The sequence below is a fragment of the Zingiber officinale genome, chromosome 1B, assembly GCF_018446385.1.
Source record: "Zingiber officinale cultivar Zhangliang chromosome 1B, Zo_v1.1, whole genome shotgun sequence".
Taxonomy (NCBI): Eukaryota; Viridiplantae; Streptophyta; class Magnoliopsida; order Zingiberales; family Zingiberaceae; genus Zingiber; species Zingiber officinale.
In genome coordinates, this window is record NC_055986.1 from 140,957,479 (window position 1) to 140,977,531 (window position 20,053).

Below are 20,053 nucleotides of genomic sequence, written 5' to 3' on the forward strand. Positions count from 1 at the left end.
GTTGCTGAAATGTGTAAGCTTGGAGGACTCAGCTTACATCCTCCAAGAAGTACATCAAGGATCATGCGGGGGTCATCCAGGCGGGCGCTCATTGGCCAAGAAGATCCTCTTGGCCGGATACTTTGGGCCAACTTTACAAACAGATGCCGGACAGTATCTACATGCCTTTCATGCCAGAAGTATCACAACTTCTCCCACCGACCGACAGAGGAGATGAAGGCATCAACCATCTCGTGTCCGTTCGATCAATGGGGAATGGATATTGTGGGTCCGTTTCCGATGGCGACCGGGCAGAGGAAATTCTTACTAGTGGCGGTAGACTATTTCTCCAAGTGGGTGGAGGCCGAGCCGCTAGCAAAGATCACTGAACAAATGGTTAAAAAATTCATCTGGCAACACATCATTTGTCGGTTCGGCATCCCTCGCCGACTAGTGTCCGACAACGGGCGGCAGTTCACAGGGAAGATGTTAGAGGATTGGTGCAAGAGCTACGGCATTGAGCAACACTTCACATCCGTGGCCTACCCCCAAAGCAACGGTCAAGCCGAAGTAGCCAATCGGGAAATTCTTCGTATTCTGCGCGCTCGGCTCGACCACTTGGGAGGAAGTTGGCCGGATGAAGTGCCGGGCGTTTTATGGGCCATCCGAACAACTCCTAAGGAAGGAACGGGTGTTACACCTTTTCATCTGGTGTACGGCGGTGAAGCAGTCATTCCGGTTGAAGTCGGCGTCGAGTCCGTCCGGATCCAGAGCTACGATGAGGACAACGCCGAACGGAGAAACATGGAGCTGGATTTGGTAGAAGAGGAGAGGGCAAAGGCGTCCGTTCGGCTGATGGCGTACCGACAACAAATGAAGCAAAACTATAACCGGCGCGTCATTCCCCGATCATTCCAGATCGGCGACCTTGTCTGGAAGAAAGTCAAGCCGGTCGGCGACGTCGGCAAGCTTGAAGCTCCATGGGTAGGTCCCTTCAGAATCATCGAAAAGCTCCGCTCGGGCGCGTATTATCTGGAGGATGAGGAAGGTCGACAGCTAGATAGGCCGTGGAGCGCGAACCACCTCCAGCCTTACCGGGCAGGGTGAAAGGTGTGCCTATGTAAATCATCTTATGTACTTTTTTTCGACCGAATACTTGAAATGCAGAAACGAAAAATCAAGAGAACAAATAAGACATCGCCAACAAAAGAACGAAGGCCCCGAGCCGCTCGGCCGGAGGTAAATGGGTCGGGCCAAGCGCTCTAAAATTGAAGGCCCCGTACCATTCGGACGGAGGTATATTATCCGGATGCTCGATGAAGCAGACCCTGAGGCATTCGGCCAAGAGTACGTTATCCGAGCTGGGTGAAAGGAACCAAAAGTGATAAAAAGGAGGGCACAAAGCTTCGCCGAATGGAAGCGTCAAAATTAGCCAGAGTCGTCTAGCCCAGACGTTAAACCGTAGAGCCGCACCGACCGGCTATAAAAACCGAGCGGAAACGAGAGCCGCGCCGATCGGTTATAAACATCCGCCGGCGAGCACCGTCGTTAAAATCGAGCGCCGATCGGCTATAAACATCCGGAGACGAGCACCGTCGTTAAAATCGAGAGCGCCGATCGGCTATAAACATCCGCGCCGACGAGCACCGTCGTTAAAATCGAGCCGCCGATCGGCTATAAACATCCGCTCCGACGAGCACCGTCGTTAAAATCGAGAGCGCCGATCGGCTATAAACATCCGCGCCGACGAGCACCGTCGTTAAAAATCGAGCCGCCGATCGGCTATAAACATCCGCCGACGAGCACCGTCGTTAAAATCGAGAGCGCCGATCGGCTATAAATACCGAGCGGAAGAACGAATATCAGAGTAAAAAACCGCGGAAACTACAAGTATTAAAACATTCAGGCCCGATTGGGGGTTGGTCCTTCGATGCTCGGCATTTGTTGACTTCACGCAGGCAGGATACGTGCAGAGCGAGTAGGCCTCCTCGCTCGGACTTTATGCAATGAGCCAAGCCGATCGGACGCGTGAGGGAGAATGCTTAAGAACATGACTGACGCTAAGCATCAACGTTAAGCAAACAGAAGAATATTGTGGACAATGAGTAGGAAGACAAGCAAAGGGACATCGTTTCATTATAAGAAAAATTATGCCGAACGGCACGTACAAAAATTTTACATCCGCCGAGCGGATGAAACACAGAAAGCACTCAAAAAACTCGCCTCACTCGGGGTCTTCAAAGTTAAAGAAGGTGTCCGGGATGTCGTCAATCATGGCCGCCAGTTCGGGAGGGGGAATGCTCAGGTCAGCAGGAAGATGCCCCCCTTCTTGAAGTACGCCGTGGTGACCTTGACCGCCTCGAGGAAGGTTGAGGAGACGTTGCCACCAAACTTTTCGCCAAAGCGCTCCGAGCGGAGGTATTCCTGGCGCGCTGCTGCTAGCCGACTTGGCTCGCCCTCCTTATATTTTTTGAGTGCCGCTCGGGAAGCGGTTAAGGTATCTTGGACAGCCTTCAAGTCCATCTCAGCTTTTGTGCGTTCGGCCGAACGGATCTCCCGCTCGGCATCCAGCTCGGCCCCTAGCTTCTTAGACTGCTGATCTAGGGCCCGGACTTCGACTTTCATTTTATCTAGATCAGCAATTGCCCGCCTCTTCCGACCATTGGCGCGCTTCACGTCCCCGTCCCGCTTCTTCACCAAGTCATCGAGTCGGACCACCTCTGCAGCCAGATCGGCAGCCTTCTTCTGTTCGGCCTCAAGAGCTTGTTTCTCCCGCTCGGCCATGGGACCTCCCGACACTTGGAGTTTTTCTAGGAGATCCTCCAACTCGGCTAGCCGATGGCTCGTGGCAATTTGCTCAGCCCAACGCTGTAAGGGAAATAATAATATCAGGAATCAAACAACAGCATGACACGGGAATGAAGATGGGTTTACCTGAGTGGCCTGCTGCATATTGTTATCGCCGAGCTGCTTGGGCGTCATAAGGGCCACCTGAATCTGGGCGTCCTCGAAGAGCTTGGCGAGCGGACCAGTCAGGGTTATTTCGTGAACGGGGCTCGATGGCCGATCGGCAGACAGTAAATATTCCTCTGACGGGAATCGGAGGGTAGTCTTGATGGTAGGGTGGCCGGACGGCGCTTCTTCAGTCGCGGCCGCCTGATGCGAGGACTCCCCTATGGTGGAAGTTTCGCCCAACCGACGTAAGCGGCGGCGAGTTCGGGGAGGAGAGCCGGAGGGCTGTGGCGGAGGACCGGAGTCTCTTCGACGTTTCCGCCGAACCTCCAATGGTGGATCTCCAACCTGGGGAACGCCCAGCTCGGCGGGGGCCGAGGAAACAGGATTCGCCTCAACCTCCGTTGAAGCGGATGGGGCAGTTTCTGTTTCAGGGGCGGACTGCGCCCCTCCCTCTCCTGCATCCGTCAAGCGGCTGGGGATGAGTTCCCGCTCGGCGAGCTCTTTTTTCGTAGCCGCTTCAATCTCCACGGACTTCAATTTCAGGTTAGCGGTAGCCTTGGAGCGCCACATGACTTCAGCTGTAATAAAAGAAATTAAAATCAATTAGACAAAAAAAGACCAAGGGAGTAAAGGGTCCTTACTCATGCGGAAGGGGAGATTTGCCCGAACGGGAGACAATCCGAAAATATACAACACCCCTTTGAGCAGCAACTGGTCGATCTTGTATCGCTGACCGGACAACCAGTTCGCCGCATGAAGATAGGCTGGGTTGCTTCTGAACTTGCCAAGCTCCGGCTGAGTCGGCACAGCGGTCTGCCATCTGGTTCGGAATGCTGGCCGCTCGGGAAGTCGGATGTAAAAGAAAAACTCTTTCCAGTGTTTGTTGGAGGTCGGCATATTATCGAAAAATTTAAAGCCTATTCTACTTTGGAAAATAAAAGTGCCCGGCTCGGATTGTTTGGGGTAGAAGAAGAAGTGGAATATTTTGGGGTCAAGAGGGATACTGTGCAGCTTAAAGAGGACGACCACCCCGCTCAGCAGCCTAAAGGAGTTCGGCACAAGTTGGCCGAGCGGGATGCGAAAATAGTTACAAACCTCTAAAATAAAAGGATGGGTAGGAAATCTAAGGCCACCCTGGAATTGGTCTAAAAAGAAACAGATTGTGCCGATCGACGGGTCATGTGGTCGGTCAGTCGGGTCGGCTATAACTATTTCATGGTTATCGGGAATCCCATACGTCCGAACTAGGCGCCGAGCACCCTCCTCATCAAACCGACTCTCCATGGCCACATACCAGGGACCGTGAACGCTGGTGGCGGGTTCAGAGGAACTTGCCATCTCGGAGAGGCAAGAGGACAGCAAGAAATCGAATGAAGGGGAGCGAAAGAGGCGAAATGAGCAGGGAAAACCTAGTAAGTGAAGGAAGAAGACTCACTGAGGAGGAAACGGGCGGAAAAGATCACCGGGGAAAAGGTAGCAGCCGGGAAGTGGGACTGGATCGCCGAAGGCTACAGCGGCAGAGGAGGCAGAAGGAGGAAGCACGAGCGAGCGTGCGGCAGAGGAGGAGAACTGAGACTTTATACAGCTGGGGCCCGTCGGCCTCCGCCGTCCGATCCAGGTCACGAAGGACAAGGACGCCATCGGGTCGTCCATTTCAAACGGGGGGCGTCCCATCGTAAGTGACGCCGCCGCCACGCAATGGTCGACACGTGGCGCCCTGTCATCAAGCGCAATTAATGCGCCCATACCGCGCACGCTTCGCCTTAATGAAAAAGATTGCACGATTTCCGGGAAGATTTAGACAAGCAAACACCCATGTTGAGCGACAAGACAACCAAAACGAAGAGCCGAGCGGCTGAATTTGGCAGAAGGGCCGAACCGCCCCATGGATATTATAAGCTACGGAAAGGCGGCGACCGCCCGCTCGGACACATATGGTCCAGTCAGTCGGACTCACTTCCTCCTTCGACTAGACTTGAAGGGAAGGCAAGTGATCCGGCGGTAAGAATGGGGGGCCCACCTTCTGAAGGGTCCCAACCTAAGTACGGATGGAGGGCTGGCCAAGCGGGTAATGGTCCGAGCGGAGCTAGAGATAACCCATCCATGGGCTTGGGTTTCCGACGCCAAGGCAGGAAGATCGAAGGGCCGAGCGGGTTGCCCGTTCGGCTAGGATCGAAGGGCCGAGCGGGATCCCGATCGGCTAGGATCGAAGGGCCGATCGGGTTGTCCGTTCGGCCGGGATAAGGGCGAGGGTACAAAGGTGGCCGAGCGGCCTATTCGCTCGGCTCGGGTTATGGGATATCAGAGAAGGCATGTCTGATGAATAGGCCGTACACAAGATCACACGATGGAGGATCTTCCTGACAGATCCATATCTGGGCATGACCCTTCTGACAGACCCATACCTGGGCATGGTCAAAGGCGGGTGGTTGCTTTGACTGGCGCGCCCAGGCTTCTTCGAGAGGTCTATATAAGGTCTCCATTTCTTCACCGGAGGTATATGAAAAATCTTCATCTTGAGGCCACCTATTCGTTATTCCTCGCCTGACTTGAGCGTCGGAGGGCCGTCGCCGGGACACCCCTCCCGGCTCGGTTTTGCTGCAGGTTCGCCGGAGCGCTCGAGGATCCAGCAGGGAGCGCCACGTGCCCAGTGTCCGTTGACTCCTGGTTCGGACAGGATCAGATATGATATGCTATGTTATGACATGAACCATGATATGCTATTTTACTTTGTATGGCTTGTACCAAGGATGGGCTCCATAAGCGCCCCTAGGCCGACGGACTATGAACGGGTCTAGTAAAGGGATGGGCTCCTTAGTACGCCCCTAGGTCGACGGTCGTATTACGGACCTAGATCCCTAGTAGGTTCGGGGCTAGCTACCCTGTCCTAGGGATTGCACGCATTTATGTATGTATGTGGTACAAGCCGGACCCTCATGATGATATTATGTTCAAGTACTATATGATATGTTTTAAGACATCTTGCATATGGCATGCTACATGTTTTAAAAGACATTTTGCATGATATGATTTATGATATGACTTGCTATGCCCTTATGATTTATATGACATGATGATTTATGATATGATATATGATCCTGTCCGAACCAGGAGTCAACGGACACTGGGCACGTGGCGCTCCCTGCTGGATCCTCGAGCGCTCCGGCGAACCTGCAGCAAAACCGAGCCGGGAGGGGTGTCCCGGCGACGGCCCTCCGACGCTCAAGTCAGGCGAGGAATAACGAATAGGTGGCCTCAAGATGAAGATTTTTCATATACCTCCGGTGAAGAAATGGAGACCTTATATAGACCTCTCGAAGAAGCCTGGGCGCGATCAAGCAACCACCGCCTTTGACCATGCCGGTATGGGTCTGTCGAAGGGCCATGCCGATATGGATCTGTCGGGAAGACGTCTATGAGGCCAACTGCGTCAACCTTCCCATGATGTGACGGCAAGATCCTTCATCGTGTGATCTTGTGCGGCCTAATTATCGACATGCTCCTGCTGATATCCCATAACCCGAGCCGAGCGCATAGGCCGCTCGGCCACCTTTGTACCCTCGCCCCTATCCTGGCCGAACGGACCACCCGATCGGCCCTTCGGCGGACTTCCGATCGACCCTTCGATCTTCTTGCCTTGGCGTCGGAAACCCAAGCCCATGGATGGGTTATTTCTAGCTCCGCTCGGACCATTACCCGCTTGGCCAGCCTTCCATCCGTCCTTAGGTTGGGACCCTTCAGAAGGTGGGCCCCCCATTCTTACCGCCGGATCACTTGCCTTCCCTCCAAGTCTAGTCGAAGGAGGAAGTGAGTCCGACCGACTGGTCGACCATATGTGTCCGAGCGGGCGGTCGCCGTCTTTCTGTAGCTTATAATATCCATGGGGCCGTTCGGCCCTTCTGCCAAATTCAGCCGCTCGGCTCTTCGTTTTGGTTGTCTTGTCGCTCAACATGGGTGTTTGCTTGTCTAAATCTTTCCGGAAATCGTGCAATCTTTTTCATTAAGGCGAAGCGTGCGCGGTATGGGCGCATTAATTGCGCTCGATGACAGGGCGCCACGTGTCGACCATTGCGTGGCGGCGGCGTCACTTACGATGGGACGCCCCCCGTTTGAAATGGACGGCCCGATGGCGTCCTTGTCCTTCGTGACCTGGATCGGACGGCGGAGGCCGACGGGCCCCGGCTGTATAAAGTCTCAGTTCTCCTCCTCCGCCGCACGCTCGCTCGTGCTTCCTCCTTCTGCCTCCTCTGCCGCTGTAGCCTTCGGCGATCCAGTCCCACTTTTGCCCGTTTCCTCCTCAGTGAGTCTTCTTCCTTCACTTACTAGGTTTTCCCTGCTCATTTCGCCTCTTTCGCTCCCCTTCTTTCGATTTCTTGCTGTCCTCTTGCCTCTCCGAGATGGCAAGTTCCTCTGAACCCGCCACCAGCGTTCACGGTCCCTGGTATGTGGCCATGGAGAGTCGGTTTGATGAGGAGGGTGCTCGGCGCCTAGTTCGGACGTATGGGATTCCCGATAACCATGAAATAGTTATCGCCGACCCGACTGACCGACCATCTGTTTCTTTTTAGACCAATTCCGGCGGCCTTAGATTTCCTACCCATCCTTTTATTTTAGAGGTTTGTAACTATTTTCGCATCCCGCTCGGCCAACTTGTGCCGAACTCCTTTAGGCTGCTGAGCGGGGTGGTCGTCCTCTTGACCCCAAAATATTCCACTTCTTCTTCTACCCCAAACAATCCGAGCCGGACACTTTTATTTTCCAAAGTAGAATAGGCTTTAAATTTTTCGATAATATGCCGACCTCCAACAAACACCGGAAAGAGTTTTTCTTTTACATCCGACTTCCCGAGCGGCCAGATTCCGAACCAGATGGCGGACCACTGTGCCGACTCATCCGAGCTTGGCAAGTTCGAAGCAACCCAGCCTATCTTCATGCGGCGAACTGGTTGTCCGGTCAGCGATACAAGATCGACCAGTTGCTGCTCAAAGGGGTGTTGTATATTTTCGGATTGTCTCCCGCTCGGCAAATCTCCCCTTCCGCATGAGTAAGGACCCTTTACTCCCTTGGTCTTTTTTGTCTAATTAATTTTAATTTCTTTTGTGCGGTGAAGTCATGTGCTCAAGGCTACCGCTAACCTGAAATTGAAGTCGTGGATGAGCGGCTCTGAAAAAAGAGCTCCGAGGACTCATCCCGACCGCCGGCGGATGCGAGGAGGGAGGGGCGCATCGCCCAAGCAGCTGTCCCATCCGCTCAACGGAGGTTGAGGCGGATCTGCCTCGGCCCCGGGCGTTCGAGTTGAGATCCACCATTGAGGTTGAACGTCGAAGATCGACCTTCCGACCCAAGAGGGGAACCACAGCGCCAATCGATAACTTCACGACCGCGCCCTCGGCTCTCCTCCGAACCGCTTCGTCGGTTGGCTTCCACCATAGGGAGTCTCGCATCGGCGGCGATGAAGCGCCCGGCCACCCTACCATCAAGACTACCCTCCGATTCCGTCCGAGGAATATTCTTGTCTGCGATCGGCCATCGAGCCCGCTCACGAAATAACCTCGGGTCCGCTGTAAGCTCTTCGAGGACGCCAGATTCGGTGGCCCTTATGACGCCGTAGCACGATCAATTTTGCGGTGATCGACGCCTTCTTGAATATGATGTTGACCGAGCTCCTGGGTCAACAAATAGGCGGTAAATAGTATAATTTGCTATTACGCTTTAATGAGCAGGGCGTCGTCGTGGGGCACTTCTACTCCTTCCAAGTCTCCGGGCCGAAAGTGATTTCCGGTCCACTTGCATCTGTAGTTGCCGAACGCCCGCCTTTCTGGCCCGGTTGGAGTCTCCTCCGGTTGGCCCGCCAGCAATGACGTTGATCTCTCCCCGAAGTATTGCTCCTGTTTTCCTCTTCCCAGCGGACGGTCGTGACCGTTCTCTGGACGCCCGGCGATTCTCCTGTCTTGGAGATCGGTGCCGATCGGTGTTTGTTGATGTCGCCTTCGGTGCGGGTCCGTCGGCTTCACGGGTCCTTTGTCTTCCGTCGATGGGAGGAGACCGTCGTTCGGCTTTCCGGAACGGATTAGCCACGAAGGGAAGACTTCGACAATCCCTCGTGTTGTGCGTGTCGATCCGGTGGAAGGAGCAGAACATAGGGTCCACCTCTTCTTTGGCTTGGGCCGAGCGGCAGCCACTTCTTGTACGTGCGACCTGGCGTGGGGATCGATTGCTTCGGCCCTCGGTCCTCTGGGTGGCTGATGAGCGGCATGCTGTTTCCGCTCGGCTGAGCAGTGCCCGCTCGGTTAGAGTTTCCTTTTTCCAGCGGCTTGCGCTTCTTCCACATTTATGTATTCGTTGGCCCATGCAGCATGTGATCATAATCTCGGGCGGCTTTGAGTGAGCGGAAGAAGTCCCCATCTACAAGGCCTTGCGTGAAGGCATTCATCATCGTCTCCGATGTGGCTGTTGGGATATCCATCGCCACTTGGTTGAACCGCTGAATGTAAGCTCAAGCGATTCTCTCGGCTCTTGTTTGATGGCGAACAAGCTGACACTTGTTTTCGACGGCTGCTAGCGAAATGGTGGAGGAAGGCGTTCGAGTCCTTGAGCTAGTGATGGATCCGTCAGGCAACCTCGAAACCACCGTTGCCCGATCCCGAGAGGGTTGTAAGGAAGGCGGCACTTTACTCCATCCGTATATTGATGGAGTGTAGTGTTATCAAACTTACCCGGATGATCATCCGGTGTTGTTCCATTATACTCAGCGATCGTCGGATGCGTAATGCTTGGGTAGGGGTCTCGTAGAATAGCCTCCGAAATTGGCGATTGATCGGCTCGGGAGATGTGTCAGCTTTTCCCTTCCTGTCATCCCGCCTTGGCATTTCGTCTGAAGAAGAGTCTCTATCTCTCCGAGCTGGTACGGCTTCAGGGGTGCGAAATAAGGCCCGGTGGAATGCGACGGTGGCCTGAGGTGCTTCCGCTCGGCCGCCCGACGCAGATGTTGCTTGTTGCTCCGGCCGTTCGGCCGCTGCTTTCTGTTTTTGTTCCACAAGTTTGGCGGCCCTTATCTCGACTAGAGCTTCGAGTTCTTCCGTCGAAAGCGCCACCGTGTGTTGTCGTCCAGCCTCGTCCATCGTTCTTGTTCGGATGCAGGTGCGTTCCCACAGACGGCGCCAATTTGATCCTGTCCGAACCAGGAGTCAACGGACACTGGGCACGTGGCGCTCCCTGCTGGATCCTCGAGCGCTCCGGCGAACCTGCAGCAAAACCGAGCCGGGAGGGGTGTCCCGGCGACGGCCCTCCGACGCTCAAGTCAGGCGAGGAATAACGAATAGGTGGCCTCAAGATGAAGATTTTTCATATACCTCCGGTGAAGAAATGGAGACCTTATATAGACCTCTCGAAGAAGCCTGGGCGCGCCAGTCAAAGCAACCACCCGCCTTTGACCATGCCCAGGTATGGGTCTGTCAGAAGGGCCATGCCCAGATATGGATCTGTCAGGAAGACGTCTATGAGGCCATACTGCTACTGTATCAACCTTCCCATGATGTGACGGCAAGATCCTCCATCGTGTGATCTTGTGTACGGCCTAATCATCAGACATGCTTCTGCTGATATCCCATAACCCGAGCCGAGCGCATAGGCCGCTCGGCCACCTTTGTACCCTCGCCCCTATCCTGGCCGAACGGACCACCCGATCGGCCCTTCGGTCCCAGCCGAGCGGACTTCCGCTCGGCCCTTCGATCTTCTTGCCTTGGCGTCGGAAACCCAAGTCCATGGATGGGTTATCTCTAGCTCCGCTCGGACCATTACCCGCTTGGCCAGCCTTCCATCCGTCCTTAGGTTGGGACCCTTCAGAAGGTGGGTCCCCCATTCTTACCGCCGGATCAATATAGTATGATGTTCTTTATGATTTATGATATGACATGCTATGCTCTTATGATTTATGTGACATGATGATTTATGATATGATAATAGCATGATGTTCTTTATGATTTATGATATGACATGCTATGCTCTTATGATTTATATGACATGATGATTTATGATAGGACATAGCATGATGTTCTTTATGAGATAATATGTTATGATGCTATGTATTCACCATATGATGTTAGATGATCATATTTCCATGATTATATGTTTATGTGTTTATGCTTGATATATGGATTTTGTGAGTAGGAAAGGATCTTACTAAGCTTGTGTGCTTATAGCTTACTTTCCTTGTACCACAGATAAAGGCAAAGAATGGATGACCTAGGGGAGCTGCAGGAGAGGCAAGGAGATGTGTGTGGTGGTGGCTCGGCTAAGATAAATAAAAAGACCTGCTTATGTTATTTTGTTATGTTGACATGAATTAAGTGTATTATGTTATTGTCCCGCATGACTTCAGGATAATTCTATTGTTTTACTTTCGAAAGAAATTTTAATATGCATGTATGTTTCCGCAATAGTAATGGTTAAGTAAAGTAACCCCGCCCTACTAGCAGGAGGGACGGGCGTTACATTCCAGGCACCCGGAAGATGTGAATCGTGGAATTGCCATGCTCGAAGATCTCAAAGTTTTTATTATTTATTTTATTATTAATTTTGTATAGAATTGTGTGGTGGTTGTTGGACAATTTATTGCAGAAGATAGGGAAAATACACAATCAATTCTAACTTATTTGTTGAGATGACATGAGCGGATAATCTCAGGCTACCAGCGGAGCTGACTCTGCTAAGCTTCCGGTGGTCTGAGTTGCGGAGTTGAAGCGATGCGTAGCTGAATCAAGAGTCAATCATCGAGTCGGGAAGGGAATTCACTGAGTAAGATACCGAGGCCTGCGCTCAGCATAATTTCCTTGAAACAGATTCGCCCTATCTCCGGCTGTATTTAGAGGTTCTCTCGGGTCGTCTGTTTCCCAGGATACAACGACAAAACCACACAAGCAACCAAGCACTGGTAGTTCGTGGTGAACTAAGAATGCACTCAAGTGCTATCACGAATTGTTGAGCCGGACGAATGCAGATGCACAACTGAGAGAGTTTTTTTTAACACAAGTGGACAGAAGTTCGCTTCTTGCTCTTCCTCTCAGTCTCTCTTTTGCTTATCTTCCGCTACTCTTTATCCTTTACTCAAGATCCAGTCTCCTTATATAGGAGTCCTCACCTTGCCTGCAATTAATAACCAAATTATGGTCATTTAATATTGGTTTAATGTCGTCATTAATGGGTTTAATGTCTTCATTAATACCGAGATGTTATGGAATTATTATTAATAGGTTTAATGTTGTCATTAATGCCGAGATGTTACGAAGTCACCGTTAATGGATTTAATGTCGTCATTAATATCGAGACGTTATGGAATTACCATTAATTTCATATTAATGCATCCATTACCCTCTTGAGTAGGTAGCAAAAAGAGATTCAGTGCAAAATGTTGGTTTATTCTCTTGGGCAAATCTTGCCTTGACCGGTCTGACATTTGACATGTACAGGTCGTGCTCGCACACGAGTCAACCTTGGTTCAGTACAATCCAGGCCTTGGATTTGCTTGCACCCATGTGTGAGAGAGTCTCTCCTCATGCATATGTTTACAACATCAATGCATGTGCCATAATTTAAACTAACAATAAAACCAAGAGACTTCTAATGTGGGACTAACAATCCATGCACAATAGAGTCTCTTCGTCTCCACTTCTTTATTCCATTCACATTTCTAACAATCCCCTACATGAATGAAATACAGGGTATGTGATAACATTCAGCAGTTGAGTCAAGTATATGATAGGTAGGTTTTACCCTTTGAACTTTTCCTTGTAAAGATCTGTTTGCATACTAGCTGACAATAGACATGATGTCCTTGAACTTTCTGCCGTCTGTGTAAGTATTGATAAATCTCACCTAAGACTCTCCCTAATATAACTCAGTTCTCATGAGTGTGTTCGTTCTTGGCCATGAATATGCTTGGTTCTATGAGAAGCTCTAAGAATTGTGCCTCCAATTCTCTTCGAAGCGGCCCCACTTGTTTCTCGCATAGGTGATCCCTCGAGAGTAGTCATTTACTCTTCTTAATCATTAAAAGCTCATAGGCTTATCTTGGTCTGGTCACTGTTTTATTGGGTTATCCCTCATAGTGTGTCTAGTTAGTGCAAATTGGTTGTCCCTTTAAATCTAGTTCTTGGGATCTCCAGTCAGCATAGATTGGGTGTCCTCTGCACAGATCGCTGACAATGACATCAAACTCATTCCTCGTCATGAGCTTGTAACTGACTCTCGATTTAACTATTTTGTTAGCGGATCTGCTAGGTTATCCTTTAACTTCACGCAGTGATAACTGTTGGTGCAATCGACCTCCAAGGTTTTAATATCAGACAAATATATTTAAGTATGCTTAAGTATGGAACTTGATCAAGGGAAGTCCTAATTGTAGGCTAGGCAAGGGGAAAAATCTTGGTATATCGTGGAAGCCAGGTGGATAGGTCTGGAGGACTTGATCCCTGGGTAGCCGAATACTGAGTCTTGGTGAGTGAAGCCAAGTGGAGAAAATCCTAGGGGGAGGTAACCTTAGGTCCTGGTGAGTGAAGCCAAGTTGAGAAAATCCTAGGGGGTGGTAACCTTAGGTCCTGGTGAGTGAAGCCAGGTTGAGAAAACCCTAGGGGGTCGTAACCTTAGGTAATGAGAAGTCTTGGAGGAGTGAACTCCAAGCAAGGTTGTTCGAATGGTTTTCAGTCGACCGCGCGCGGTCGACCGGACCAGTAGATCTCGATAAATCTAGGTTTAGGTTTACCATTGTATTATGTATTACTATTATTGTTGTTGGCTAATGTAGTATTGCAGGAAAAGTCTTAGTGGATCGGGCGATCAGACACTAAGCAGGAACAGTCCAAACATGTTTGGAGGACCATGTTTGGCAGGTAAGTTGAGGTAAACAACTGGAGGAGCGACAATGAGGTCGGGTTCCTGAAAGGAACAACCTAAGGTCGCTGATCCAACTGAAGAAACCGGAAAGGTTTTCAAGTTGAGATCAAGACAGTTCTACTGTCTTTTATACTACTCATGCATTATAATATTACTGTGCTAATCTCTGTTTTGCAGATTTATTATCTAACACTGTTTTGCAGGATCAACCCGATCGGTCGACCGAACAGGAGGATCGGTCGACCGAACCAGGTTAACTCAAAGCAGGTATCAGTTCAGACCAAAACAGAGTACAGTCCGGTCAAAGCTTGATCGGTCGACTGAACCATGATGACTCAGCACAGCCAGTTCATCAGCACCGATCAGCAGCAAAAGGAAAAGAAGCGGATCGGTCGACCGAACCAATCAGCATTAATGGTGCATTGAATGTTGATCTCGGTGAATCAAGACGAACAGGGAAGGAAGTTGATCGGTCGACCGAACAACGGGATCGATCGACCGAACCATTAAAGATCAGTTAATGTCAGAGATCGAGCCAGCGTCAGACTCCAGCCAGGAAAGGATGGGAGCTGGTTCGGTCGACCGAACAGAGGGATCGGTCGACCGAACCTCCATTACACCTATAAAATGAGGCTCGAAGTCTGAGGCCAGAATAACTCTTTTGATCATCTAAAAAGCTCTTCTTCACGTACGGATTGTGCTACACATCTTCAACAGCTCAGCAAGTCACTTCGTCCGGAAGTACCGACCAAGCTACATCCTACGCATACGATTGTCGGTATATTTATTTTCATATTGCACTTAAATTAAAATAAGATAGTAGGAGTGTTACTATCTTATTTCATTGTACTTGTACGATCTGCTTCTTTCCGAAGATTTCGGAAAGAAGGATTTTAGTGTTTTACCCATCGGTGTGGTCGAAGACCGCAGGCCTTCGAGTAGGAGTCGAGCTAGGCTCTAAACGAAGTAAATAGACTTGTCTATTCTTTTACTTTCCGCTGTGCACGACTCTGTTTTTAAAAGATAAAGAAAAGTTTTAAAGCGCGATATTCACCCCCCCTCTATCGCTCGCATCCGATCTATTAATAACTCCCATTGAGAGTAGTTGTCTAATAGTATTATGCTACGACGTATATGCCTAGACTTACCATTATACAGATGACTCTGTGCCCGACCAATTACTGATAGACTATCACAATGTATGCAAATTGCCGACACCGGTTCAGTCATCTCGGAATATTTTCTAAGAATTGTCGTAACCTTTCAGTCTCTTCACCACATTTGTCAAGAGATACAAACTTAGGTTTCATCGTGGATCTGATTATTACAGTTTACTTAGAAAATTTCTAGGAAATGGTTGTACCTTCCAGAGTAAATACATATCCACTCGTAGACATAAAGTCTTTTATGTCAGAAATCCAACTCGCATCGCTGTATTCTTTGATCACAATAGGATATCTCGTATAGTGCAATTCATATTCACGAGTATACTTCAAGTACTTTAGTACTCTCGTTATCCCTTTCCAGTGCTCAACAACAGGATTACTAGTTGATCTTGTCCGAAAGTCGAAGAGACGGATGCAAGGGACGTGGTGCTCTCGTTGACCTTCGGTGGACTTCTCTCCCGCCTGCAACACAAGCAACGTCAGTGCCGAGCCAGGGAAGGGGTCCACGGCGATTGCCCTCCGACGCTTAAGTCAGTCTCTGCCGAAGCAAGAAGCAAATAGGACTACAGCGCAACAGTAGAAATCGCAAGAAAAACATACCTCCGCCGATGTCTGGACCCCCCTTTATATAGGGCTTCTGTAGCGTGTGTGCACGCTTCTCAAAGCGGGCACGCTATCCCAAGTTTACCCTGAAGAGACATGTCAGTAAAGTGTCTCTGACACAGTACCTTAACAGGCCGAGCATATCTCTGAAGTGACAGTGGAAGTTTCTACCGTACGATTCTCTGTCTGACCATGTCGCCCGTTGGCGACACTAACTCCCAAAAGGATGTCGAAGGATACCCTGCTATGTCTGTTACTTGGGCGAACGGAGTGGCCGCTCGGCTGAAAGTCCCCTGTCCAAATGTTGTCTGTTTGTTGGGCCGAGCGGGATGGCCCCTCGGCGGAAGCCCACTGTCGCGTTGAGCGGGAGAGTCGCTCGGTTGAAAGCCCTCGGTCCGTGTCGTTTGCTATCTAGCCGAGCAGCTATCCCGCTCGGCTTAGCTTTTACGCGTTCCCCTGAGCGTTGGTTCGATTTACTTCATGTCGGAGACGGCGGATCGGTGCTTAACCTATGGTCGGAATATGTCCTTCCCGACCGGCCAAGCCCATCCGTCCATTGACCATCTTGACTTTGACTTCCATTGACCTCCACCATGGTAGCGAGGCGGGGCCCCTCATCATCACCGCATCACTAGTGTATCTACTCAATTTACTTACTATGTAGGCCAAGTCTAGCCGTGTACAACTCATCAGGTACATCAGACTTTCAATCACTTGAGAGTACACTATCTGAGAGATATTTTCTTCTCGATTTTTTGATAGATGTTGACTCGTATCTATTAGCGTTCGTGTCAACGCAGTATCACCCTTGGTGAATTTTTCAAGAATCTTGTCCACATAATGAGACTAATTAAGAACAAGTTATAACCAACAATACTCTAATGGAAGTTATTCTTGACATCGAAAAATACGTATCAAAATAATCAAGGCCTTCTTGTTGTCGGTATCCGTTGATTACCAATCTGGCCTTATACTTATCAATTGTATCATCTGACTTTATTTTCTTCTTGAAGATTCACTTGCAGTCTAGTAGTTTACTTCCCGGAGGAAGATCCACAAGTTTCCAAGTATGAGTTTGCAAGATAGATTCTATCTCAGATGCAATTATCTCTCTCCAGTGAGGTTTATCAGAAGAGCTTACTGCTTCTGAGTAACTGCAGGGGGCTCACTTTCTAACATGAAAGTGGTAAAATCTGATCTGTAGGATTTTTCTACCCAAGCTCTTTTGCTCCATTTAAGCTCAACCTCGATTGGTTCCTGATCATCATCTTCACCTTGTGTTTATATGCCCGTTTTGAGGAGCTAGCTTTCTCTCGAGTCTTATACGGAAACACATGCTCAAAGAACGAGTCATTTTTCGATTCTATTATCAAGTTCTTATGTATATCCGGTATTTGTGACTCATACTCAAAAATTGATGCGTACTGATGTTATGTGCATATTCAATAAATATGCAATCAACTCTCTTTGGTCCTATCTTAATTCTTTTCAGATCAGGCACCAAAACTTTGGCAAAATATCCCCACACTCGTAAATGTTTGTAGGATGGTTGTCTTTCATTCCACAATTCATAAGGGCACTTATCTATTTTATTTCGGAGTATCTTATTTAGAAGGTAATTAGCTGTTAACACAGCTTCCCCCATATGAACTATGGCAGTCTAGAGCTCAATAGAAGAGCATTCATCATCTTCTTTAGAGTTCGATTCTTTCGTTTCGAGTTTTGACTGATTTCCTTTCCGAACTCTTGTTGTCTTCTTCAATTCGAAGTCTAACCACGAGTTCTTCCACGTTCATCTCCTTCCTCTTGTGCTTCAAGTAGTTCTTAAAGTCCTTCAAGTCGAGAGGCAACTTTTCAATGATAGCAGTCACCTGGAAGATTTCACTCGGAACCATTCCTTTTGAGTGGATCTCGTGCAAAATTACTTGAAGCTCCTGGAATTAGCTGATCACCATCTTGGATTCAGCCATCTTGGAGTCTAGGAATCGACCCACGATGGACTTCTTACCTCTGTATCCTCCATCTTATACTTCTTGTCCAGAGACTCCCACAACTCCTCAACTGTTCTCTTCATGCTATACACAACGTACAGTGAGTCGGCAAGGCAGTTGAGGATGTAGTTTTTGCAAAAGAACTCAGAGTGAGTCCATGCCTCCACTATGCTGATGGTTTGCGCATCAGCATCCTTAGCACGCTTGGGAGGGTCCTCGGTCAAGAATCAAGTCAGATTGAGCGTGACCAAGTAGAAGAGTATCTTCGCTGCCATCTCTTGAAATTCAATCTAGTGAACTTCTATGGCCTTTCCACATGGTTGATTGTCACAGTTCTAATCGGGGCAGAGGCCTTCATGTGTTGAGTCTATTGCACCTCAACACTTTATTCTATGGCCATCTCAACAAAACGAAGTTTGTTTCAAGATTGTTGGACAATATGTTGCCGGAGATATTTGAAAAATTACTGAATTGAAATTACACAAAATCAATTCTAACTTATCAATTGAGATGACCTGAGCAGATAATCTCAGGCTGTCAGCGGGGCTGGTTCTGCCAAGCTTCCGGTGGTCCGTGTTGCAGAGTTGATGCAGTGTGTAGCAGAATCGGGAGTTAATCGCCGAGTCGGGAAGGGAATTCGTTGAGTAAGATACCGAGGCCTATGCTCAGCGTAGTTTCCTTGAAACAAATTTGCCCCACCTCCGGCTATGCTTCGAGGTTCTCACAGATCGTCTATTTCCTAGGATATAACGGCAAAATTACACACGCAAGCAAGCACTAGTTGTTCGTAGAGAACTGAGAATGCACCTGAGTGCTATCACGAATTGTTCAGATATCCGGATAACAACTGAGGGAGATTTTGTGGGAGAACACGGGTGGACAGAGGTTTGCTTCCTGCTCTTCCTCTTACTCTCTCTTTCGCTTATCTTCCGCTACTCTCTATCCTTTACTCAAGATCTAACCTCTTTATATAGGAGTACTCACCTTGCCTGCAATGAATGACCAAATTCTGGTCATTTAATACTGGATTTAATGTCGCTATTAATGAGTTTAATGTTTTCATTAATGTCTAGACATTACGGAATCATTATTAATAAGTTTAATGCCGCCATTAATACTGAGACGTTACGAAGTCATCGTTAATGAGTTTAATGTCACAATTAATGTCGAGACATTACAGAATCACCATTAATTTCATATTAATGCTTCCATTACTCTCTTGAGCAGGTAGCAAAAAGAGATTCGGTGGCAAAACGTTGGTTTATTCACTTGGACAAATCTTGCCTCGACCAGTCTGGCATTCGACGTGCGCAGGTCATACTTGCACATAAGTCAACCTTGGTTCAATACAATCCGAACCCTGGATTTGTACCCACCCCTGCGCACCCACGCATGTGAGAGTCTCTCCCCATGCATACGTTTACAATATTAATGCATGTGTCATAATTTAAACCAACAATAAAGCCAAGAGACTTCTAATGTGAGACTAACAATTCATACTCAATAGAGTCTCTTCGTCTCCACCTCTTTATTCCATTCACATTTTCAACCGTGGTCTCAACTTTTTTCCTGTCTATTGATCCCTCATTGGATAATGCAGGTAGTCCACTGCAAACCAGGGAGAAACTTTATTTGTTGTCTGTTGGGTTTTACAGAAACGGAGACTACTCAAGAAGTCGTCATCTCTTGGAACAATGTTTAAAGGTACATTGTTTATACTGTTATTTCATAGTTTTGATCCTACTAGTTGTTTGGACAACATCTTATGGTGCCTCCATTTAATTGGTTTTATAAACATCATCATTCTGATCTACTAATCTTCTATGGACCTTACACCTTAAGAAACCAGTTTCTTGACGTCAATTTGTTATTATTTTCTTAAGTTCATTATTATTGGTCAATGGAAATCATCCTAGATGCTTTCCTTCTAAGTTCCATTTAATTATGAAGGGTATATTGCCAATTTCTTTAATTTCTTCATGATCTTCATCTGGCATTGCTCCACGCAGTGGGCGTTCCTTTTCTTTTATTGTTTCTTTACCTATCAATTAATGAAAATCATGTCTATTACATGACATCAGGTTCAATTGGATTTAAATAGAGTTTCAGAAAGTCTATATCATATTTCTTTGTCACCTTATTTTCTGTTGGTTTTGCAGTGTTTATGTATTTTTAGGTAGAATTCTGAAAATTGAAATGGTTCACTTTTGTTAGTTTAAGTTAATTCTTATAATTCGACTAATATAAGGTCAAACAATGGTTTAATTTGAGTCTTTGCAATTGTTAAAAACACCTCCCGTAGTCAATTTTCTTTCCTACAGGGCATGCAGTGCTATCTGCATAGTCGGACGGATTTATTCATTAGTTTTGTTGCCTTCCTCAAGCTGCATTTTCTCTTGATAGCATGTACACTGACTTAAGCAGTTAAGCTATAAGTTACATCGACAAAATATATTCTAATATCTAAAA

General features: G+C 48.5%; 1 protein-coding gene across 1 annotated transcript in view; it reads left to right on the forward strand.

Annotated features, from left to right (window-relative positions):
• LOC122042844 (mitochondrial fission 1 protein A-like) overlaps nucleotides 1–19,772 on the forward strand; it is a 30,170-nt gene extending 10,398 nt beyond the window's left edge. Inside the window, exons 3-6 of the mRNA XM_042603178.1 lie at nucleotides 11,435–11,475; nucleotides 15,333–15,350; nucleotides 19,185–19,288; nucleotides 19,761–19,772. Of these exons, the coding sequence (XP_042459112.1) occupies nucleotides 11,435–11,475; nucleotides 15,333–15,350; nucleotides 19,185–19,288; nucleotides 19,761–19,772 (175 nt within the window). The remainder of the gene's footprint in view (nucleotides 1–11,434; nucleotides 11,476–15,332; nucleotides 15,351–19,184; nucleotides 19,289–19,760) is intronic.
• The last annotated feature ends 281 nt before the right edge of the window (nucleotides 19,773–20,053 follow it).